The sequence below is a fragment of the Zeus faber genome (assembly GCF_960531495.2).
Source record: "Zeus faber genome assembly, chromosome: 21".
In the NCBI taxonomy this organism is placed as follows: Eukaryota; Metazoa; Chordata; class Actinopteri; order Zeiformes; family Zeidae; genus Zeus; species Zeus faber.
The window spans coordinates 7,385,147-7,411,107 of NC_137208.1; the positions used below are offsets into that span (position 1 = coordinate 7,385,147).

Genomic DNA, 25,961 nt, shown 5'->3' on the forward strand with positions numbered 1-25,961 from the left:
CGTAGTGATTATATTATTATTGCGTTTTTAATTGCTTTAGTTATCAAAAAAATATATTTCCTTCATGTTTTGGCAATGTGAAAGGACCAAGAACACTCCTTTTTGGAATGAATTTCCGCTGAGTCCAGATCGGTTGAGAGACCTTTTGGTGTGTTTGAGAGGGAGAGAGAGGGACACGCACGTGTGCAAACACACGCACACACGCGCACACACACACACACACACACACACACACACACACACACACACACACACACACACACACACACGCGCACACACACACATAGACAGACAGGGAGAGAGAGGAACACACACACACACACACAGACAGGGAGAGAGGGGAACACACACATACACAGACAGGGAGAGAGAGGGACACACACACACACACAGACAGGGAGAGAGAGGAACACACACACACACACAGACAGGGAGAGAGAGGAACACACACACACACACACCCACACACACACACACCTACACAGACAGGGAGAGAGAGGGGGACACACAGACAGAGAGAGCGTTTTGAGTTTTTTGTGATAAATATGTGGTATGAACTGTTTCCAGTGGCAAAAGGACAAACAACTGCACGACAATTGAATTAACAAAGCAATAACTAAATACATACATATTTGTAATGATATACCGTGGAAATCATAATACTAATAAAAAAATATAGAATAAACAAATAAAAACCTTATTAAACATACAAGAAATAAAGGCCCCAAAGGGAAAGGAAAAAAAGACAACCATTTATATTACCATACCAAGGAACCAACCAAACAATGGTCACATTTCCCTCTAAAACAGCAAAGTATTGCTTGTAGCAGAGACACACACACACACACACACACACACACACACACACACACACACACACACACACACACACACACACAAAAACAGTTGACCTTCAGCTTAACAACTATCTAACCTCAAACAGCCTTTTAGACACCTATCAATCTCAGCTTTTGACCTCGTCATAGCACAGAAACAACACTTATTAAAGTTCTGAACAATCTACACATAAACACTGTTGCAAAAAAACGATCTGCTCTTCTGCTCCTGGATCTCAGTGCTGACTTTGACACTGTTGACCATCAGATTTTATTAGCGAGAACACAAAAATGGGTCGGTCTATCTGGTTCCCAGTTCAAAATTGGTTCAAAGCCTACCTACAGGACCGGCAGTTCTTCGTGTCCATTGGAGATTTTGTGTCAAACAAAGTGGATATTATATGTGGAGTGCCCCAAAGTTCGATTCTGGGACCATTATTGTTTAACCTCTATATGCTTCTACTGGCACATATTGTAAAGAAACACAAAATAAATTACCATAATTATGCAGATGATTCACAACTGTACATATCCCTATCTCCTGATGACCTACTCCCCATACACTCAGTGTATTAATGATATTAATGTATGGATGTCAAAGAACTTTTTACAACTGAACATGAGACAAAACAGAAATACTCATCTTCTGTGCAAAGGCTCAAAGACAGAAAATTGCATTGCATCTTAGTTCTCTGTCCCTGGAGAGCAAGACTGAAGCCAAAAATCTGGGTGTAATCATAGACGGCAATCTAAATTTTATGAGCCATATGAATCAAATCACAAAATCAGCTTTCTACCATCTAAAAAAAAATCAAGATGAGGAGGCTTCCTGTCAAAAGCAGCCTCCGAAAAATTAATCCATGCATTCATAAAGAGTAGATTGGACTACTGTAATGGCCTATTCACCGGCCTCCTGAAATCAGCCGTGCGGCGGCTACAGTTAATCCAAAATGCGGCTGCACTCGTTCTCACTGGGACAAAAAAGTTTGAACATATCACACCTGTTCTTAGATCTCTACATTGGCTCCCCATCAAAACTAGAATTGATTTTGAGATTCTGCTACTTGTATATCAAGCTATAAATGGCCTTGCACCTCAGTATATAAAAGAAATGCTAATTATACACGAACCAGCAAGAACTCTCAGGTCCACAGGCAGTGGTCCTTGAACTACCCCTCGTACCAACTCTAAAGCAGGAGAAGCTGCTTTCTGTATCTATGCCCCAAGTAAATTGAACACCCTGCCGAGGGACCTGAGAGAGGCCCCCACACTGAATACTTTTAAAAGCAGGTTAAAAACCTTGCTGTTCGCTACAGTCTATGACTGACTGACTAAAGTCTGTCTGTCCGTCTGAGTTACCGGTTCTGGTGCTGTGGCTGCTGCTAACCTTATACCTAAACTTAACCCTCGCTTACTTGATGGCTAAAAATAAGCATCTCTAACCCTATACCGTAACCTAAACACCTCTAACCTCATACCTCAACTTAACCGTCTCTAACCTGAGGACTTCTCCGGTTCCGGTGAGAGCTACCACTTCCGGTTCCGGGGACTTCTTTGTGTGTGCATTGCTGTTGTCTTTTTTGCTGTTGTTTTTTGTTGCTCTGTTTCTGTTGTTGTTTTGTGGCTGCTGCTGCTCTTTCTGTTGCTGTTGTTGTAGTTTCTGTTGTGATATTACAGTGAGAGGATTATAAGAAGGGTGTGTTTTCGGAGAGATAGTCAAAAGGATCTCCCTCCCGAGGTCAAAATGAAAAACTTGACCCGTAATTTAGGGAAGCTAATTAAAACACCGTGACTGGATTAAGATGAGACGGTGCACACAGTTGAAATTTCCGTTTCTGGTGAGGGCTACCACTTCCGGTTCCGGTGACGTCTTCGCTTGTGCACTGTTGGCGCTACTATTGCTGCTGCCGTTTTCTGTTGCTGCTATTGTTTCTGCTGGTATTGTCGTTGCTGCTGCTAACCTTATACCTGAACTTAACCATCTACCGTGACTGGATTTAGATGAGATGGTGCACACAGTTGAAATCTCAGTGTCTGGTGAGGGCTGCCACTTCCTGTTCCGGTGGCGTCTTTGCTGTGCGTCGCTTCACTGAGAACTGTTGACTCAGTACAGATGATATTTTTTGTTCCGGTGAGAGCTACCACTTCCGGTTCCGGTGACGTCTTCGCTTGTGCACTGTTGCTGCTGCTGTTTTTACTGCTGCTATTGTTGCTGCTGGTACAGTAGCCGCTCGTGTTGTTATTGCTGCTGGTGGTGTTGTTGGTGCTGCTAACCTTATACCTTAACTGGTGTTGTCGTTGCCGCTGCTAACCTTATACCTAAACTTAATCATCTCTGACCTTATTCCTTAACCTAATCATCTCGAACATTATACCTAAACAAAACAATCCCTAAACTTATACCTAAACTTAAACATCCCCAACCTTATACCCTAATTTAAATATCTCTAACTTTGTACCTCAACTCAACATCTCCAACCTGAGTGACTTTTCCGGTTCCGGTGAGAGCTACCACTTCTAGTTCCGGTGAGGTCTTTGCGTGTCCGTTGCTGTTGTTGCTCCTGCTTTGGTTTTGCTGTTGTTGCTGCTGGTGTTGATGTTGCTGCTATTTCTTTTGCTGTGGTGGTTTCTGTTGTGATATTACAGTTAGAGGGTCATAAGAAGGGTGTGTTTTCGTCTAGAGAGAGTCAAAAGGATCTCCCTCCCGAGGTTGAATTGAAAACTTGACCCGTAACTTTAAATTAAATTAAAGGACCGTGACTGGATTAAGATGAGACGGTGCACGCAGTTGAAATTTCCGTTTCCGGTGAGGGCTACCACGTCCGGTTCTGGTTACGTCTTTGCTGTGCTTTACGTCGTTGAGATGACATGGTACACACTGTTGACTCAGTACAGATGAGGAGATTTCTGATTCCGGTGAGAGCTACGACTTCCGGTCCTGGTGACGTCTTCGCTTGTGCGTTGTTGCTGTTGTTGTTTTTGTTGGTGCTGTTGTCTGCTGCTGGTATAGTCACTGCTGGTGTTGTCATTGCTGCTGCTGCTGGTGCTGTTGTTGGTGCCGCTAACCTTATACCTTAACTGGTGTTGTCGTTGCTGCTGCTAACCTTATACCTCAACTTAACTCTCGCTTACCTTATACCTCAACTTAACGTAAACGTATACCTCGACATAACCATCTCTAACCTGAGTGACCGTTCCAGTTCCGGTGAGAGCTACCGCTTCCGGTTGCGGTGACGTCTTTGCGTGCGCGTTGCTGCTGTTGTTGTTGCTGCTGGTGTCGATGTTGCTGCTGCCGTTGTTGTTGTATATGTGGCTGTTGTTGCTGCTGTTGTTGTTTTCTGTTGCTGTTGTTGCCACTGTGGTTAGAGTCGCTTTTATTGTTGTTTTTGCTGTCTTTGTTGTTGCTTTTGTTGTTGCTGTTGTTTCAGGGGCATTCTTTTGTAATGACCGGCTGACAACTACGTTCTCTCTTTCTTTTTTGTATTTCTTTGTAAAGCGCATTGTGTTGCCCTGGTATGAAATGCGCTCTATAAATAAAGTGTGACTTGACTTGACTTGACACACACACACACACACACACACACACACACACACAGACAGGCAGAGAGAGAGACACACACACACACACAAACAAACACACACAGACAGGCAGAGAGAGAGACACACATGGAGTGAGAGAGAGAGAGAGCGAGAGACACACACACACACACACACACAGAGGGAGAGAGACACACATGGAGAGAGGGAGAGACACACAGACACAGAAAGAGAGACGCCATCAAGGAGAGTGAATGTTGAGGAAGGTGAATGGAAAACAATAAAGAATCATCTATTATGAGGTGAAGGGTGAAGGAGGGAAGATCGAGGTGAGTAGGGAAGGTAGGAATGGTAGAAAGTAAAAGACTGCACCGCGGATAGCACTTCAAGTGGACAATCTCTAAGATTGTATTTGTCCCAGAATTCCATTGGAATCTGCAACATTTTTATTTCCCCGACATCCGGGCCATCACCTCGTCTGAAGTTTTTCGCCTTCTGAACGATTCATTTGGGGGTTTTTTTCCACCACTAACAATGGAAATGGCACATAGAGGAGCACATGCACAACACAAATACCTTGAATGGATGTTTCTTGTAACATGCCAGCTAAATATATCAAATATGGGATTTTACCTTTTTTCAAGTATAATTTCAGATTACCACTTTTATGATGATTCATCTTTTTTTGCTGACTTCTGAATTTATGACAGAGGGAACGGTGAGAAGTCACTGTTTTAATAGTTGCAATGTATCGTATTCTGGCCTTTGCGTCATGACTTGAATTGTATCACCAGGTTATTGCCAATACATATCACACCTAATCAATCTGTTTCGAGAAAATATTTTCCCATATTTAAATTTTTTTCCACATTATTTTGCATAATTTTACAGTTTTTGTTTGAGGAGAATGTTTGGTCAAGGACAGAAGTTAGAGTGGCCGGGTTAGGCATACAGAGTAAGGAAAGAGTTGAAAGACGGAGAAGTGACAGGAGTGACACATGTGATGGATAGACCGAGAGATTGATAAATAGAGGAGGGATGAGTGTGTCTGACATCAGCGTGGCAGGTTCTACCCTGACGGTCACCACTGGATTGAGGACAGCAAAAGGCACACACACACACACACACACACACACATACACACACACACACACACACACACACACACACACACACACACACACACACACACACACACACACACACACACACACTTCTGCTCAAATCTGCTGAGACTGAAGGACAACTGGAGCTTTTAAATGACCTCTCTCTCTCTCTCTCTCTCTCTCTCTCTCTCTCTCTCTCTCTCTCTCTCTCTCTCTCTCTCTCTCTCTCTCTCTCTCCCTCCTCCTCTCTCACATTCGTTCCCATTTTCCTCTTCTGTTTGTTGGAGTTTGCCACCTCCACTGTACTCTGAAATGACCACTCCAGGATTTCTTGTCCTGTGTGTGTGTGTGTGTGTGTGTGTGTGTGTGTGTGTGTGTGTGTGTGTGTGTGTGTGTGTGTGTGTGTGTGTGTGTGTGTGTGTGTGTGCGCGCACATCATAAAAAACAAGAGTAGGAAAGAATAATTCATAAAAAATATAACATAACAGCCTTTACAGTGTCCCAGCAAAATGATGAATAGTTAAACTTCAACGTTATTTCATTTACAAGTTGTTGTCACTTTTAGAGAATGTACAAAAATTGCCATTTTGATCACAGGTTTACTGTTTTCTCCCCGATCGTTGTATGGACACTCAAGCATAAGAAAAGACAAAATCTTATCAAATAGGGACGGTGTCCATAGCGTGTCCTCTTCAGCTGAATGTTTTGTTTATTAACATGTTGCATTGTTTCCCATTTATGTATTAGACTGTGGCAGGACACCACAGTCTCCTGTTGCAAACAAAAATACAATTAATTAAAAAAAACAAAAAAAAAAGTATATTTATATTTTTTGCTGGCCAATCTACTGGCAGCCTGCTACATGCAAACCGTGCAAGTCCGTCAAATGTTCGGCTACCGTCAGGCAGACAGACATAGGCTCCGGATAGCTGCTATGAAGACCGGCTAAATTGGCTTCAGGGTAGGCTCAACTTCGATACACGATACTTGAGTTGATGCAGAATGGGTTAACGTTATTGGATTTTTTTTCATTATGAAACAATTGTGAATCTATTCTTGACATTTTCACCTCAAAGTTCACCCGACTGATGCATCTAAATGTTGAGGTCGTCCCAAAAAATTCGGTATCCACCCACTGGAGTCTCGGTAAATACTGCTGCAAACGCCGATGTGTTAGCCCGAGCCCGGCTGATCCGGGGCGGGTGGTGGGGGATCCACGTGCACATCAGCTTATCTTACCTTTCATTTTACCGCCTGACTGCAGCCGTGCGGGTGGCGTATGGAAAACAGGCTTGTGATGTTCTTGAGGACAGATTTGTATTTTCCGCTAATGGAGCCTATTGAGTAGTTGCTCTTCTTCCATTGTTATTCAGACTTTGTTCTCTCTTCTGTTTATTTATTTATTTTTGTATCTCATGTCTTTAATGCGTCGTACCCTGTGTGTTAGGTGTGAAATGGCCCAGCCGAAGGCTCGTTAAATCCATAATGGCTCGCTGCGCCACTTTGGCAATAAATCATCAAAGTGAAAATGGAGAAAGTGTAATATCCACTGTGATCTGTTGGCTCCGTGCCTAAAGCTGGAGAAATTTCAAATGCAAACCAATCAAGTAGGCTTCACCGAAAGGGAACACATTTTTAGTGCGTGTACAAGAAAATTACATGCAGAGAGCATTCCACACCATGTGTTACCTCTGTGAAAGAGAATCACCTCTACTTTTCTCATTTGGAGAGTTCCTCTATTTTCCGCAAAACTCATCTTACAAGACCGGCTTTAAGGGTGCTGGGGCGCTGAGATTTCTACCCCCCCAACAAAGAAAGTTTCTTGTTAGTAGGAGGAAAACCTCTCGGAGAAAGCTATTACTCTCTGATGGCGAAATTTCATCACGCCTCGCAATGTGGCCCACGAATAATGAGCCATATTTAAATCCAGTAGATCAAGGTGGTGACTTGGTTTGTTCTTCTTTTAGGACAACTACACGTTCGCGCAGCCCGGAATCCAGAGAAAGGTCAAGGCACTGGAGGAGCTGGTCAGCAGGATCGACGGTAAGATCGGTCTGTCCTCCTGGCGGTCTTTACGCAGGGTTTCTACAGGTCCTTGGGGGGGGGGGGGGGCTTAAAATGTCTTTAAGGGTTTAAGACTCACGCCGCCCGAGTGGGGTTTTCAGGGCCCTCCAACACAGAGACACGGACGGCGGTATTGAAAACACACCAGCTTATTGTAGCCAGTGGGCAAGGTGGAACAAGCCTGGAGCAGATGGACAACATGTCATTACAAGGGCTCCTCTCGTGTGTGTGTGTGTGTGTGTGTGTGTGTGTGTGTGTGTGTGTGTGTGTGTGTGTGTGTGTGTGTGTCTGTGTGTGTGTGTGTGTGTCTGTGTGTGTGTGTGTGTGTGTGTGTGACCTGTTGCTCGTTGATTGCTCCAACGAGCAACAGGTGTACTGCCACCCTGATCCTGGGCCTTTGGACTTGAATTACCTCGGCCCAAAGACAGGTGTGGCTGCTCAAACCACACCACCCCCACACACCAGTCTTAAATTCCGTTTTTTACAAATATTAGACCTTAAAAGTCATTCAATTTGAATGACTTAGCTCTACTAAACACTAAGCCTGCTGACCCTATCATGAGCCTTGAAGTTTGTCTTAAAACTTTTTAAAAAGTTTCAAATTTAACTCTCCGATACCTGAGGACAACCTGTTCTGTTTGCCTCCGTCTACCCTTCTATCCCAACTTTTTTCTTCTCTCTCACTCGCTCTCTCTCCCTCTCTCTCTCTCTCATTTCACTTGTTTTGTTTCCTGGTCGGTCTCTCCTACACCTCCCCTCTTGTTTCCAGTTCTCTCTGTTTTATTGAGCAGTATTCCTCCCAGCTGCTTTTTGTCCCTCTGTTTCAATTGTTTGCGCGCGTGTGCACACACACACGCACACACACACACACACACACACACACACACACACACACACACATCATGCAGAATATCTTGAGTCCTAGCAGGCTAGTCCTTCTCCACCTGAGGCCAACCTGTGATGTCGGCCTCCCAAAACATGTCTGCTCCATGTCTGCTCGGCTGATCTGCTGCGATCGCTCTCTCGCTCGCTCCTGTCCTCCAATTCCTTTTTTTTTTTTTTTCCAAATTCATTTTACCTCCCAAAACTCAGCGTGGCTATATTTAGCCAGGAGCTGTGTATGTATGCAGGCGCAGCGTGGTAGGATCAGAGCAGGGGGTTGGTTCAATATCTTAGGGGTATTAGTGTTGTCTTTCTCGCCAAGCAACAGAGTTTTAGATTCTTAAAAAGCTCCTGAGAACTTTTTAAACTCCTTTTTTTTTTTAGTTCCTTAATGTGTTTGGTTTTAACTTTTTACTCAGCTCTTGAAACTTCTAGTTTTAACTCTGGTATTTTTCATGGCCTGCCTCAGAAAAATATTGTGGAATGTCTCAGTGCTTCCCGGCTTTTGCTTAAATTGTGCGTCAGATACTTGGCAGTTAGTACAGCATGTCACCTGAGCGTGGAGCAGGGTTTTGAAGTGGTTGGAGTGTTGCTCTCAGCAGACATTCTCATCTCCACAGAAAGGATCTTGGATAAGACTCAAACCTCTGGTGCTGTAAGCGCTTCCCACTGTGCCACCTTGCCTCCCCCATGCTCATGTAGATTTTAACCAAACACAGACCCACATGCATACAGGTACATTCCTCATCCGTATCTCTGGAATAGGAGATGAATGTTTGCTCCCTATTTTTCTAGTCTCAGAAACATGTTATTGACTAAAATATATTCAAATGTGAATACGTTTGATCTTTCCCATGCAAGTACAACAAAAAAATGTAGTTATATCGAGGCTATCAATTATCAATAAAGGTGCGTTGCTCAGACTAAAAAAAGCTTGCTAGATGCTAGAAGCATTGTTTTGGAAAATAATTTAAAAAATACATGACATTTGTCAATAGTCTGCAGCTTACTTTGTACTACAGTCATTTTTTGAACATACTGGCATGCTTGCGTATTTTGTTTTGAAAAGCAATAATTTGTAATTTCCTTTGCCAGAGCTTGCAATTTAACACAATTACAACGACTTTTCTGGATAAAATTTCAGAGTTAAAAAAAAAAAAAAAAAAAAAAAAAGCATATCCCTTTCTCCTTGACTTGCAATTTGTGCTTATTGCTGCAATTGTACTGCAAAACCAATGCATAAGCTTTGCAAATTGCATCGCAGGTTTCCAGAAATTACGCCGGAAAATCAAGCAATTTTGGTCACAACCATCACTCAGTGCTATCGTGAAATCCCATCGGCTGGAAGAAGATTTTCCCTGTAATCAGAAGCGACACACCGCACGCATACACACACGCTTGTACATTTGGAAACAACTCTCGCTATTAATTAGCAACACATCTCCCCCGTGGGATCCCCAGACCCCCACCCCCTCACTTTCAGGACTACAAACGTGTTAATTGCAGCCAGTTTAAACAATTTTGATTTGCCTCTTCTGGACCCTTCCTTTTGTCATCTGGACGCCGGCGTCGTTCCTGACACCCCCGCCCTCCCGGTTGTATTGTGCCGAACGAGGGCTTATCAGCCGCCGTCCCTGTATGACGACGTGCTCGCTGCTAACCTCGGCATTGTTAGACTCTCCAGAGCCACACTCGTGTCAGCTGGTGGGACGTGAGGGCTCGCTCACTGAATTCAAACAGCAGGTTAGAGGGAGTGAGGGGAGGGAGGGTGGGAGTGAAGGATGCAGAGTGAAAGAAATTATGGAGAGAGAAAGAAATGTGAGTGTTTTAGTAATTTTCACGTGTGTTTGTGTGTGTGTGTGTGTGTGCGCGTGCGTGTGTGTGTGTGTGTGTGTGCGTGCGCACTGTTATAGTATGACAGATTCAAGGTGCAAAAGATGGAGTCAGAGAGACGGAAATGGATGAATTGTTATGAATTGATTTGGTTATTTTCTATTTATTAACCCTTATATTCTGCTTCTCCCTGGCTCCATGAATGTGCCGCATTTTTAGGGCCGTCACCATCATGAAATTGTAGTTGATCATTGGTTGTCATACAAATAATTGTTTTATAAGTGCTTCATTGATGAATTGAAAACACTGCCGTTTATTGAGCAGTAGTTTGTAAACCTAAGTAAGACCTTTTTTTTGCTCGACTATTAGTTTCGGTACGGTACGACCTTTATTACTTGTTGTGGAGTGAGATTTGCAGGTCCCCTGAAAAGAAAACAACTGATGAATTGATGGAAAACCCTTATCCGTGTGCTTTAAATACGCGTGCTTGTATTTAAACCGGGCCCAATATACATTGTTTTTCTTGTAATTTTACCTTTTAAGAATAATAATTTGAATATGTTTGCAAAATAATGTAATATGATATTGAAATATTGAAAACAATAGTTATGTGCCATTTTACAAATTAAATTAGAACAGTAACATAACAATGTTCTTGTTGTGTTTGACATTAAGTGAACATTGTCCCGTATTTAACAATACTTTACAGAGCTATAAATTGACTAAGACCAATTCCTTCTGAGTCATTCTGCAGATTTTTACTTTGAGATTTCGTAGACACCGTACAGTAAATTCGTTGCAAAGTCAATGTGGGCACAGAGAAGGACATTGTGACGAGGAATGTATAAAAAATTTGACCAAACCTTGGACTTGGAGGATTCTAACTTCCTCAGCTTTTGTTTATTGAAGTTTAAGATCTGCCACCCCTTTTTTTGTCCAACTACAAGAAAAAGTTAGAGTTCTAATCTTTGTGGGGTATTTGTTATTACACTACTATAGACGATAATACTAAAATAATGGCCCTGAAAACAACAAGAAATGGAAATTAAATCGCTGATCCAAATGACTCGTACGACAATCAATCCTGAACGGAAAATTCATGATTGTGACTGCTCCAGTCAACGCACCAAAGGAGGCGCAGTCTAACACGATACGATAGTGTGTTATTTATCGCCCGCTGCTGAAGCGGCACAAGTTGACTGAACAGTCAAAAAAAAAAAATTTGGAGAATCTCAGCTCCAAAAAGAGATTCTTTTTCTCTTGAAAAGGGTATCGTTTAGGAACCCTAATGGAAGCCGAGGTATTAGTTTGCCCAACGGCATCAATTTCCCGCTACACCCCCGCGCCACAATTTCCCCGCTAACGCAGCTGAACACACTGGAAGAAGACACCTTAATGGATGACTGCGCGTTCCGTAATCGCCCCGTCATCATCGGCCAGGCGCTGACACCGTGTGCCGTAACTCTCATCGCCGGCCGCCTTTAATGATCGCCGTGGTCTCCGATGGCCTCCGTCTGATATTACGGGGTCGTCTTTCGCTTTGTTGTCGACGCAGCATCTGCTGACGGGGTGTGCCGGCCTCGGGCGCCGTCGTCACCGGCCTCCACCGCTGCCATGTTAAAAGCGCAGATAGTGTCGTCGGCGAGATTTGCACATTTTATTTGATGTAAAAGTCTTGAGTGCTTGTCTTGTCACAGCAGAGTGGGAGTTATGGATGCTTCAGACTTACTTACATTCACTTGCATGTAAGTAAGTGAATTTTCTTTATAAAGCGCCTCTCAAAACCAGCGTTACCAGGTGATTTACGCTAAAAGACTTTCGGCAAATAGAAATCAAAAATAGAAAGGATGAAACGGAAATTGAGAAAATGACAGTAAAAGAACATTATATATTGCACGGAAGGAAAATACACACAAGATGAAGTGCTTACGACCGAGGTGGGTTTTTAACAGCTCATTTAAGATTTCCACAGATTCAGCATTTTTTTTTTTTTAATAACTGAGGGAAGAGGCTTCCAGAGAATGCGACCTGTAACAACAAAAGCTCGGTTGCCCTGGGTTTTAAGCCTGGATTTCGGGACAGCAAGAAGGCCTCGGTCAGAAGACCTGAGAGATCTCACTGAGGCCAGAGGACACAAAAGTTACGAAATGTAGGGAGGGGCCGCCCCGTGTAGTGACGCTGGAGTGATGTGTGACCGACGTCGGGTCCTAGTTAAAAGTCTAGCGGCCGCATTTTGGACCAACTGGAGCCGGGACAAAGAAGGGTGACTCAGGGAGATGAACGGTGTGTTCCCGTAATCAAGGCGGGAAGATCCAAAGGTAAAGTACAGATTTTATTCTGCCAATGTTTTTTTTAGTGGAAAGGGACAGGATTGGAGCACTTTCTTTGAATGAAACTTAACGTCCCTGTGTTGTTCAAAGGACACTCCCAAGTTTTTTTGAGTGCTCGCTTGATATTTGCTTCTCAAGGACCAATACACTGCGGTTCTTCGTCAGAAAGGCTCTGGGGGCCTGTGAAAAGGACTTGTCAGGACGCTTTTGTCAGGGTTAAGCTGGAGGGAATTCTATGACGTCCAGTCCTTGAAGGCCGTTAAGCAGTCCTGCAAGGTAGTGAGCATGCTGAGGTCCTTTCGGTTTGAGGAGTACACCTGTGTGTCGTCCGCATAACAGTGACAAGAAATACCCTTAAAATGACTTATTAAGACACCGATTTTGAGACCGATCCTGACAGGCATTGGCTCCTTCAGTCCAATTGTAATCATGGTTATCGCTTTACACAGAAGGATCCTGATGCACAGGGAGAGCCGCCAACAATGCATGCGGGGATCCAGTGACTTCCAGGGCGGTGGCACAGTGCTATCGGAATAGGGACGCGTCGGGGGCTAATGGTGTTATGATGAGGGAGAGTGAGAAGAGGCGGTAGGACAGAGAGGGAGAGAGCGAGTGGCGGTAGGACAGAGAGGGCGAGAGCCAGTGTTGGTAGGAGAGAGAGGGAGAGAGCGAGTGGCGGTAGGACAGAGAGGGCGAGAGCCAGTGTTGGTAGGAGAGATAGGTAGAGAGCGAGTGGTGATAGGAGAGAGAGAGGGGGAGAGGGTAGAGGGAAGCGTTAGTTGGTAGGAGACAGATGGCGACAGGGGGAGAGGGAGAGAAAGGTCAAGGTGTTATTGACTTCAGCCCAATGTTTCATTGCATTAATGTTCACAATGCCTTGGTCAGCAGGATGGGACTTGGCTGATCCATCTCTCTCTCTCTCTCTCGCTCTTGCCCCTTTTTCTCTCCCCCACCTTCTCTCCTTTCCCATCTAATCTCTCCCCATCGCTCCCTGTCTCTCTCTCTCTCTCTCTCTCTCTCTCTCTCTCTCTCTCTCTCTTTAATACTAGCTTTCACCTCAACATCTTCCCTATCTGCCCTTTCATTTATTCTCTCCTGCACTCGTCTCTTTCTGTCTTTCTTCTCTATTTTCGTCTCTGACTCTCCCTTTCTCGTCCCCCTCCCTCTCTCGCCGCCCCCCTTCACCCCTGTCAAACGGGGGAGGGGGCAGGCACTCAAAGAGCAGGAGAGAGAGAGAGGAGTGGAAAGAAGAGTGAAAGATAGAACCAGTCCTCGTCTCGTACGTACCTCCCTCCGCCACCTCTCATCACAGCAGGGGAGAGAGAATGAGAGAGTAAAAAAAAAAAGAGGAAGAAAAAGATTCTGGCACCACGCCTTGAGCCCTCATCCTTTTTCCCCCGGCATCCTTCCTCTGCTCATCCTCTCCCTCACCCACACGCTCCCTCCTCCTCATCGTCCTCATCCTTTCTTCTTACCCTCTTCACCTTATCTATTTTGATTTGTTTTGGGGTTTTTTTTGGAAGTACAGAACAGTGCACGAATCGGAAACCGTCTGAAAGTCGTGTTTGCCAATTGGGCTCAACGATTAATCAAATTGCAACCGACATCAAATTTAAATAGAATGCTTTTTTTTCAAATCGCAAAGGTGAGATTGGCGGCAGAACAGTGTTTTTGTTTTCTTTGACATCTCCTCATGGAAGAAAAAACGTGCGTAATGGGGACACTTTCTCCGTGCCCCGCCCACAGCGATTGTCTCAACCGAACCTCCGCGCTGCCCCCCACCCCGGTGAGACCCGGTGCTGCTGGCAGAGCCTGGAACACCTGTAGAGTCTGGGCGGAGCCTCTTCCAGATTACGCGTCTCTATGTATTTATTTATTTATGTATTTATCTATTTATTAATTTATTCATTTATTTATTTATTTCATCAGAATAAAGCTGTCCCTGAGCATGTCCTTGAGTATATGGATGTATGCATGCACGCTAGTTTTTTTATTTTTTTATAAAAAAATAATACATATCTGCTGAGAACTGCATATTTTTGGAATGTTCATTTTCAGATTCAAACAATAACAAGGCTTGAAATGTAATCATTCAACATTCTTCTGTGATTGAAGGCTTTTCTTTTTACGTTTCAGTAGTTAAATAAAGATATGTTTTTCATATCCTCATTTCATCAGAACACGCAGACCTGGCCGACAGGAAAGGTCAGGTTATATGTTGACTGTATCCAGTGTTGTGTTGGTCATACTATATAGAAAGATTTATTGCTTATGTTTAGTGAATAATACAGAAGATAAGGAACTTGAAAAAACACACACAATCACAATTGCAATATTGGTCTAAAAAAGTCTCAATTCAATTATTTTCCCAAATTGTTCAGCCCTATTTGCCAAAAGCCATGTGCAAGGTGTTTACACCTTGTCCGCCCAGTTGCTTGTTTTTGTTTTTGTGGCTTGAATGGAGGATAGCTTACAGAATTCCAAAATTCCAACCATTTATTCCTAGACAGCACAAGGCTGTGTGACCTTCCAGGCATGCATGTGAATGTCTCTCTCTCTCTGTCTCTCTCTCTCTCTCTCTCTCTCTCTCTCTCTCTCTCTCTCTCTCTCTCTCTCTATCTCTCTCTCTGTCTCTCTTTCTCGCTCTCACTCTTTCACTGCATACCTCCGTCACCCAGCTATTTTGGTGGAAAGGGAAACTGTTTCCTTCTGCCTCTCTCTCTCTCTCTCTCTCTCTCTCTCTCTCTCTCGCTTATATATAATATATTAAAAATCAATTCACGTTTGGTCTTCTTTTAAAACACTAAACCAAGGCCGGATTACTTTTTTTGTTAAACCTGATTGGAATTGAATCAAGTATATAAAAATCCAGGGGTGCCTGAGGCCACAGGAGTAATATGTATTTTTTTCCTTCCCCCAAATCATGCTGTGGGCCGGTGGGACCCTGGACTGAATTGCCAAGTGTTATATCCTAGTGTCTTAGCGTTTATTCATTCAGTTTGCGCTGCCATTCTGGATATGGTTATATTGTGTCGTCGCTAGTTCAATCTATCTGTTAATCTATTCTATTGTTCTATACACCAATTCATCCTTCACTATTGTTCTCTCGGTGTACACCTACCGATGTTCACATGCACAAACGCATTCAGTAAAAAGTGAGTGCGTAGAATGTCATTGTGGATGCACACAGCAGGCCAATCTCTGCCCTCTTCCCCATCTCGCTTGCGATCATAAATCACAGCGTCTCGAAGCGAGCCAAGCATGGAGGTGGGAAGAGTTGCATGTGAATATTCTAGGCAACTCTGGAAGGGAGAGGATGTGGGGGCCAACACAGCTGTCAGCCCAAAATCCTTCTTGGTTATAAGACAGGATCTCTTTGTTGCATTGAAGTCTCATTATTCGCTAATTGCTTTGCTAATGTGCTGGAATATATCCATCCCACACGAGTGCAGAGGCATGGCCACAAATCTTACAGCGGCGAGTAGACGCAATGCATGGGAACCATGACCTTGCGTGGAATGTAAGGCGAGGGTGCAGGGCATGAAACCATAATTCATAGACCCATCACGCTGCATACTGTAAGTACAGTTGACATCACTGTGATGTTGCGTCACTTAATCAATGAATCGTGCGCTGCAGCCCATTGGATTAACTTAAATAAATAACCTTTATATTGTGTTTGGAAAAGCTCTCTAGCAATCAAGTATATTATTATTATTATTATTATTATGTAATATGGCAATAATAATTATTTCTAAATTTGAAGTCTGTGTACGCCAGTAGAAAACTGATGGATTGTGTGTAACTGTTGACAAACATAGAAATCTTAAAAAGATTTAACCCCTGGAAAGCTCCATAAAGCAGGGTTTCTAATAGATTTTTTTCAATGTAATGACTTTTATCCCTTGACTGTGCGGCATTGTTGAATGTCAACTGATAACAACATCACGGATAAAAACAATACAGATAAAAGAAATAAAGTAAAAAAATATATATATTAAATGCGAGGAGTCAAATTATAAAACCAAGTAAGTTATATTCAAGAATGGTTTTCCCTATAAAATAAAGTTTAAAGGGGACTTATTATGCAAAAGTCCCTTTTTGGCACATACATTTGGGTCCCTGATGTGCCTACTAACAGACAAACTGTGATATAAGACAACCCAGTCAGATTGTTGTGAGCTGTCAGTTCAGAAAACATTTCCTGAAACGGGCCTTTGTGATTTGCTGCCCTAATATTCGTCATCACAGTAATACAAGTCACTTCAGCAGAATTGCAACCGCCCTCCATCTGAGTAACTCCACCTACAGCTGGAGCGCGAACGGACCCGCTAGCATCGAATCTAAAAGCTAATCATGGGAAGTTCTCTGTTGGCTGCACTGACCAGCACAAATCTTATAAAAGAAAGAGGAATTAATACCGGCTGTCCGTGACAAAACTGTGGACGAGGGAAATGTAAGTAGGTATTCAAAAATAAATTCTCCCGTTTCTTTCTGTGGGTGTGACAAAGGTAGGTTGACTGTACTGTAGGCTGTGGCACGCGATCCGCTCCGCGTTATTTTATTTTATTTTATTTTATTTTCCGTCATTTCCGTAATTGAATGAAACCAAAAATCCCCAAGCCCCGCCCTAACCCGCGCTGCTCCGGACACCGGCACGGCAACTGAATTGCTTATTTCTCGCCTCAAATTTGTTCTAAACATTTTTTAGTGTACTGATATGTAGCGATGGGTGTCATGAGGATTTTACTGTATCAATACCGATACTGCTTATCGATACAGATACTTATCGAAACTCTTATTGATACTACGCTCCATAATTTGGTGCAAAAAATAAAACACATGACATGAAAAGATGTGAAAAGTCATGTCAAATTATTGCATGATTACATTTTTTTGCAGAGACAACCAGTCAAAGACTTTCCTGAGTTTCCTGTATATATTATGAGGGAGGAGCAAATGCTACAAATGTCTGGTCAACAAATGTCTTTTGGTGATGTGCTGTAATGCTGCTTCACTACCACAAGCTAAAGTTAAACAAATAATACAAATTACCAAAGAACTTTATTCCTTGAGCTTTTCAGAAGCTAAGAGAAATAGCAAAGAAAATAACTTAACAACAACGTTTATAAAGAGTAAAGATGTGTAAACAGAAGCGTTTAGAGGGGGATTCGGGCGTCTCCCCTCTATTTGGCCCATCGGGGGAAAAAAAAAAAATACATCAACAGTTTTTGTTCAAGCAAATTAGCATGTTGACTTTCTCAGGGAGAATCCGAGAGATCTCCTTACCGATTGTGTTCCCAGCCGTGGAGAAGGCTCTTTCAGACGGTGTTGAAGCCTGGATGCAGAGGTAGGTGGTGGAGGGCTGTGAGGGGAAAGGAAGACTTTCCTTCTTACCCCACCACCAGCGGGCAGGGTCTTCCGAGGTAGGGTTAGGAGGGAGGCCTCTGTAGCCTGACACCTCACTCTTGGTCTTTTCATGGATGGTGGGTGCAGTGTTTTGCTGTAGAACGAGGCTCCTCCTCAGCTTCTCCGTCTTCTTCTGTGAAGAGTTTTTCTGGTGCAGACGACCAGAACCCAGGGTTCCTTGGAAACGGGGAGGTGAAATATAAAATTGACCATATTATTGTAGTCAGGCTTAGTGCTTTTTTGTTAGAACACATAGCATAAGTATTCGCAAAAGTGTATCTCACTTACATCTTCCTCCTCCTCTTCATCTTCTTCCCTATCCTGAGACTGCACTGTCACCTCATCATCACCTCATCATCCTCTCACAGCTAAGAGCGAGATGTTGCTATGTACATTATTACATTCAAAATGAAAAACACCTTGTAATAAACATTGCACACATTATCAAAGAACTTACATTTCGATGATTACTTACTTCCCTCACTGCTGCCTTCTTCAGTCGTTCCCAGACTTAATCATTTGAAATCTTCCCCTTGAATCTCGGGTCCATGGGAGTGGCCTCCTTGAGAAATGCCATCATATCATCGTCCTGTACACATGAAAATAATTAAAGAATAACTTCACAGAAAGGGTAAATCTTGCCACTCATTTATTAGGGAAAAAACAGCCAGCTTTATATGAATTGGGATTATGAAGTGAGTCTTTTTTTTTTTTTTTGCGCCTGCTTACGTTTGGATAGGTCACCTATCAGACTCTTTCTTTCATAGTGGCCACAAACTGTGAATCTTCCTCGTGAATTCTGAAGTGGCCCTCCACCTTTTTAAGGATCGGCAGAATCTGGCCACGTGTCGCTCGCCTGTCGCTTGATCGCATCGGACTGATTAACTCCTCAGTCTTCCTGAAGTCATCATCTGTGACCTTCGAAGGTCTTGAGATGAGTTGAAATGATTAAACTATTATAGTTTATATATTGTACATTAAGTTACAACATTATTTGTTTTTATCGTGGCATGGATTTTCAGTGTTTTAAGTCATACATTATTATGTTTGATTTGTTAATATCTACTAGTTCTCTGACTCTGTCTCTTTTCATGAGCCTTTTGGCTCGTGGGTCCAAGATGGCTGTTTGTATGGCTGGATACTGCTCCACAAATCTTTCGACCATGAGAAACGGAGAGTTCCAGCAGTTCCAGGAGGGACTTCCCCTATCTCCTCTGCCACTACACGACCACTCTGAGACTCCTACACTGCCTGGGTCCTTAGGGCTTTTCGTCTCAGTTGGCCTTCATTTACATAGTAGAGTGCAGCTGTGATATATTGATCCTGTGTGCTACTACTTTTGACACAGGCAAGTTCACAGATTGTTTTTTTTCTCAACTTCCTACCAAGCAGGTATGAGGATGTTTGATAATGTGCCTCCGGAAGGGGGGTGGTAACTAGGGTTTAGGGCTGTGGTCATCTTCTCACAGTTCAATTATTATCTGTGGTTGTCAGGACAGCTCACACTAAGTTTAAACCTAGGCTACCTAGCAGTTAGCAATGCATTCTACGCTAGACTTCTGCTATCCACTGACGGAGCTGTGCCTGCTGCTTGACTGAGGTTGTCTATGGGATTATTTAGGAACATAAATAAGAAGTGCTTACCACCAACACTTTGTCCGGAGTTAATAACTACAAGCTTGCTTTTATAACGATAACGAGTGTTACCTTGACTTGAAGGGGGCGAGACAGTGGAATTTGTAGTTTGGCAAACCCCATCAGCATCGGAGCCGGGAGGCTGCACAAGGGTTTCATGAGGTTGCTGGTGTTAGTTACCCCCTTTACACGCAACTACTTACTACTTACTTACTTACCTGCATTTTTATTCATCTTGGGAAAGTGTGGGAAAACTTTTGAATGTTTTTGAATGACTGGAGAATACAGCAGCTTCGTCATCATTAGACTCAGGTTACATAAATCCCGATCGCAACACCGTTTGTCCAGGAGCAATAAAATGTCAATATTTTTGGTACTACAGTCAGGAACTGCTACCAATTTAGTACCAGTTCTCGATACCTATCCCTAGTGATTAGGTGAAAATAGTGAACTTTAACAGAGAAATACGGAATCAGGAGTAAAGCTCAAACCCCATTGGCTCACAGAACCTGGAACCTTTGCTCAAACCCCATTGGCTCACAGAACTAGGGGCCTCTGGAGCGTTGCTTCACCCACTGAAACAGCCAGTTTCAGACAGGGTGGATTGTACGCATGTAAGAATGGCTGAAATGCATAATCTGAGTGGTATTTTCAAAAAACATGTTCTGGGGACCTCAGAGATCATATATTAACTTGGTGAAAAGGAGCATAATAAGGGATTTTCAAGAAGGGATTTAAAAGATGCTAATGCTGTAGCCTGTCTGATGTTAATAGGCGAGTGTTCCGCAGTGTGGGGGCTCTGACAGCAAAAGTGTGTGACCTTTGGTCACACCCTGGGATCTAGGAGTAACCAGCAGTACTGCATCCACCGATCTCAGAGTGCCCAGTCACCTAGGGAGTCAGTAAGTCATTTGTATAATTTGGAGTGAAGCCATTTAAATCTCAGTGATCAGTAAAATTTTAAAATCAATGCGGAATAAAACTGGCAGCCAATGTTAGTTTGCTACTACAGCGGTAATGTGTTTTCATTTCTTGATGTAAAATTTGGGCACAGGCGTTCTGCACTAGTTGGAGTCAGCGAAGGGAGCTCTGACTGATACTGGCATAAGGTGCATTACAGTTGTCCAGGCAGGAGACAATAAAAGCATGAATAACTTTGTGCAAATCAGTGGGAACAAGACTGATCTGATTTTGAAAGTTTTCTTTGGCCGAAAGAAGCAAGACTGGACAACATTCTGAACATGACCCTCAAAACAGAGGTCTGCATCAAAAATGACACCACATTTTCTGGCAGGGTGCTTAATATTTTTCGGTTAGTGAACTAAAGTTACTGTGAAGCAGGCTGGTGGAATGTGTTCGACCCAAGACTATGACCTCACATTTATCATCATTCAGTTTTACAAAAAGTTTTGGGACGTCGTTGGTTCCCTTAAGACCAACCCATGCTTCCAGATGGTGCAGGATGACGGCCTGATCAATTGTGCCGAACGTCGGCCTCAATTCTAAAAGCGCGAGGACAGAGCAGTCACCTCTATCTGCTGTAAACGGTAGGTCATGAGAGACCTTCACGAGGGATGTCTCCGTGCTGGGCCGAGCTCTAAAAATCTGACTGGAAACTGTAAAAAATGTTGTTGTGATTCACAAAAGCGATTCATTTGGTTGAAATGGCTTTCTCCAGTATCCTAGATTAAAGAGATAATTCCGAAATTGTTTGGTAAATATTGATTGATCGAGGATCCAGATTTGGCTTTTTCAGAAGCGGTTGAATAATTGAAACAGTTGGGAAAGTTGCCAGAGGTCAGAGAACTGTTAATAATCAATAAAATACAAGGACAGACAGTGAGGGAAAGCTCTTTTCAAAACTTGGTTGGGATAATATTTAAAACACAGGTGGAGGAATTCACTTGAGAAATTAATTTACAGAGTGCTGAGATGTTAGTAGTGTGAAACTGGGTAGATGTCGGGGATCAGGTGAAATCCGAGACCGAATGCTCCTCTATCTTCTCTATTAAATGAGCAGCAAATTTCTCTCCCCAACCCATTTCTGGGTTTCAGATCCGTACTGGCTGGTTCATTTAGAGCAGAACTGATAACATTAAATATAGCTTTGGAGCTATGATTGTTTTGTGATCTTATGTCAGAAAATATATTATGTCTACTTCGGTCGTGTACCTGTGTCGTATCTGGCAAGCGTAACCCCCTGCTAGCCTCGCATGATACTAGAATGTGTGTCCCCTCACAAACAAGCCCCTTCTGCATGTTTGTAATTTATTCTCTCTCTTTATCTCTCTCTCTCTCTCTCTCACTCCCTCTCCCTATTTGTTACTTGCAAGTGCATTTGCACAAGTGCATCAGCATGCAAATTGCCAGAAGGTGAATTTATTCATGAAAGTAAGGGGACCTGCAGCGAGTAAAGGCATCAAGGCCGGAAAAACTAGAACTGGTAGTTGAATTGTGAGATGAGTGGTAAAAAGGCTGGAAAAACAGTATCTCTACATGTGTTTAGAAAGAAATCTTTTAGATCGTATTCTGTTTTGGTAAGTATTTTTTTTGTTTGAAGGTCACAACATACTCCTCTTGAACAAGTTAATATAGCTCTCTGAGGTCCCCAAAATATGTCTTTGAAGTTTTTGCGAAAAATAGGACCCAGATTATGCATTCTAGCCATTCTTGCATGCTTCTATACCTCTCTGTTTCAATCCTTTTTCTCAACGGGCTGTTTCTGTGTCTATAGCTTTAAATGCAAATGTGCTGCTGCTCTCCACGCCCCACTCCGCCTACATGCTGCCAAGTGCCTGCCTCAGGTATTAGCATTATTAGCTAAATGGCAAAAGAAACACAGCACAATCATTTTTGAAATACTTTTAAAACAATTCCCTCATTTGCCGTTTTGTGACGGTTCGGGTCGTTGCCATCATAAATAAACTCTATCCACTCAGCTCTTCTGTCCTCTGAGGCTGGGGGCCGATGTAGAGATTTGTGCTGGTCTGTGAACAGAGCGGTTTCCATGCTTAACCTCTTAACTACCACATAATGCCAGCGGCTCCGGCGCTGGCGAGGGGAAAAAAGTGGCGCACGTTTGCAAAGGTAGATCTCAAGCCGTGGGTGGAGACACTCAGATGAGGGGGCGGGATGATTCTAATGAACCCCTACTTGACGTAGGAGGGGGAGGCAGATGTGAACGGCTTGTTGAATCGCATGTTTTCTGAAACAGACAGCTCACAAGCAAGCTGACAGGGTTGTCTTATTTCACAGTCTGTGTGTTAGTAGGCCCATCGTAGGGACCCAAATGTTTGTGCACAAGCACCGAAAAGGTGAGTTTTCATAATTGGTGGCATTTTCGGTCGAAGTGGCTCCCTAGTCTTTGACTGCTTGTGTCCCTTAATGGGCCAATGATCGTGCCATTTCGTGGGATCCTGTAACCCGAACCTGAGCTGGATTATCTCCTCATTTCCCACACGCAGTAACGGACAGCCTCCCTTCCGCCGCCCTGTCCTCCAAAACTCTTAGTGCTGCCTACGGCAACGTAGAAGTCTTTTTGAGGGTCTTTTTGTGCGCGGTCAGAAAATAAACAACTTTTGAAGGAATTCCGACAAAGATAAATCGTTTTGGATTTGTAAAGAAGGTCCTTGATCAAACTCGAGAAGAACTCTGGAAGAAGGTAAGGAGCGAAGGAAAGATGGGAAGACAAAAATGGAATGAAGTAAGCAAGGACAGAAAGGGAATGAAGGGTGGAAAGAGGGTAATGAAAGGAAGGAAGGAAGGAAATGGAATTAAGGAAGGACAGAAAGAAAGTAAGGTGGAAATGAAATAAAAGTAAAGGAGAAAGAAAAGGGAGGATTTATTTTCTTCCCATGCTATAGGTAAGTAGTGGTGTATTAAATGGTGTCAATATAAAGACAGTGGTGAAGAAAAGGAGAGAGACGGGGCGGGGGCACGAGTGCCACAAGGGCAGAGAAAATAACAGCTCCGCAAAGTGGGGAAGGAGGAGTGCGAGTGTGATCACGTTTCCTCCGGTGGAGGGTCTGGGGAGAACCGGCTTCGTCAGCACAATCCTGGGAAGTCGCTCACCGCTCACCGGTCACAGTTTCAACTTTGACCCCCTCCCACCTCACCTCACTTAAAACCCTAAAGGCCCCCCCAGCATGTTCACAGCAGAACCCAGCTTTTCCATCAAAGTTATGCAAACCAATCGACCCGGATGTTCTCGATTGGTGTGAGCCCGGCTTTAAGCCCTCTGCACCATTGAAGACCTTCCCCCGTCTGCATTTTCCCCAAAAATCATACCGTTTGATCAGCCGGGGGTCGTTCTCTTTTCTTGGGGCTAGATGACAGCGAGGCCATCCACCCTCCTGAAACTAACCTGCTAATCTCAACATTAGTTAAATGCTCACAATTTACGGTTGAAGACGTGATGTGAAGTCTAAAATTGGAAATATCAGGGTCGATAGGAGCAGTTTCCCCAAGATTTCAGTGAATACCTCCAATAACTGGAACATCTGGATTGCATTGCATTATGAAGCAGCGTTGATAATGCAAATCTCCTGATTGGTTGAATTTCGTGAGTAACGGCAATTAGCGCTGTGGTATTGTTGAGTCCAGAGATGGGAGAGGGCAAGCGTTTCAATTGTCGACATCAGTTCATTTGACGAGGGGTGTGTTCTACAATCCGCTGGCCACACCCATCCAGCAGAACCCCACCCGCTTTTTGAGCATTTCCCCAAAAAAGATGAGGCGGGACAAAGTGAAGCTTCTCGCACGAGAAGCTCTTTAAGGATTTCGGCACATTTTGTTTTACTTCCTGTGTTTCCAGCCGCGGATGTCCGTGTCCATCCGAGTCTTTGTTGCTCAAGCACCAATCATCATCCCCAAAATATTGTCCCGTTATTGATATTGCGGTATTCAGTCCGTCCAATCCGGTTCTATTTACTGAAGGCCCTAATATCCGGGCCGACAAGTTCATTAGTGTGATCAGCGAATGTTCTGCCGTGATGTATTCACCATTAATGAGTGACGCTTGTTTATGCTTTTTATGCTGCCGTGAGATAATAACACTTCAGAGCAGAGCCTGAAATAATTGCTTGCTGCTTTCCTCGCACCTTGCGTAAATGTTGAAGGATAAAGTAATTGTTGTGTTTGCATGACAGGTGTCATTTGTGGGTGTGGGTGTGCGTCAGAGAGAGAGTGAAAGTGATTGCATAAGGGCCTCTCAATATGTCTAACAACTTGTACCACTGGGTCTGTGTGTGTGTGTGTGTGTGTGTGTGTGTGTGTGTGTGTGTGTGTGTGTGTGTGTGTGTGTGTGTGTGTGTGTGTGTGTGTGTGTGTGTGTATGTGTATGTGTCAAAGCTGATTAAGAGCATAGTGTACAAAGATGGTTGTGTTCCTCCCTTACTGGCTTTTTTTTTTTTTTTTTTTTTCCAGAGATACTCTTGACAGCCCTATAATTACATCTCTATTATCTGGCGAAGGGTGGGTGTGGGTGTGTGTTCATGAGCGTGTGTGAATTCTTAGGAGTGTGTGTGTGTGTGTGTGTGTGTGTGTGTGTGTGTGTGTGTGTGTGTGGGGCGGCGGCTTTGCATGAGGATGATGCATTTCTCCTTGCGAGCGAGAGAATACTGAGTTCTATTTTAGTATTTACTTTTATGTGAAGAAGCGTTAAACCAACATTCATCCTGGAGACAAAGAACAAAAACAATATTGTTTTCAATATAAGTAAATAGATGAGAATTATTAAATAACTGCGCTCTCTGCACTCTCTCTCAGTCTCTCTCTCTTTCATAGTTTCCCACTTTTGCAATCTGCCATCTTTGTTCGCACCCATCCATCCAAAATGGGGTTAATGATATTGATGCTGGTACAGAGGGGAGCCGATCCCTTCGTACCGATCACCGACATTCAGGTGGCGTTGACCTCGTAAGCCGGCGCACCGTCCCCCTCTTTGGCTTGCTGTCGTAGATTGTTTTACATCCCAGCATCTTGACGTGTGTGTGTGTGTGTGTGTGTGTGTGTGTGTGTGTGTCCCTGCACTTAACAGAGTCGGTGCACCGCCACATGCAGCAGTACGAGGTGGAGTACCTGCAGTTCGCCTTCCGCTGGATGAACAACCTGCTGATGAGGGAGCTGCCGCTGCGCTGCACCATCAGACTGTGGGACACGTACCAGGTAGCTGTCTGTCTGTCTGTCTGCCTTTTCTTTCATTTCATCTCGCTCAAAGTCTAAACAAATGGTAATTGTGGTATTCGGCAACCCCAACTACAACACCAATTACGCGCTGCTTGTCATCACCTCTTAGTGTGTGCTGCAGCCCTGTTGTAAAGCCATAATAC

General features: G+C 43.6%; 1 protein-coding gene across 2 annotated transcripts in view; it reads left to right on the plus strand.

The window, feature by feature from the left end:
* tbc1d22a (TBC1 domain family, member 22a) overlaps positions 1-25,961 on the plus strand; it is a 163,981-nt gene that overhangs the window by 102,874 nt on the left and 35,146 nt on the right. For both annotated transcript variants that reach the window (XM_080022691.1, XM_080022690.1), the window contains exons 11-12: positions 7,447-7,522; positions 25,670-25,797. In XM_080022691.1, the coding sequence (XP_079878817.1) occupies positions 7,447-7,522; positions 25,670-25,797 (204 nt within the window). The remainder of the gene's footprint in view (positions 1-7,446; positions 7,523-25,669; positions 25,798-25,961) is intronic.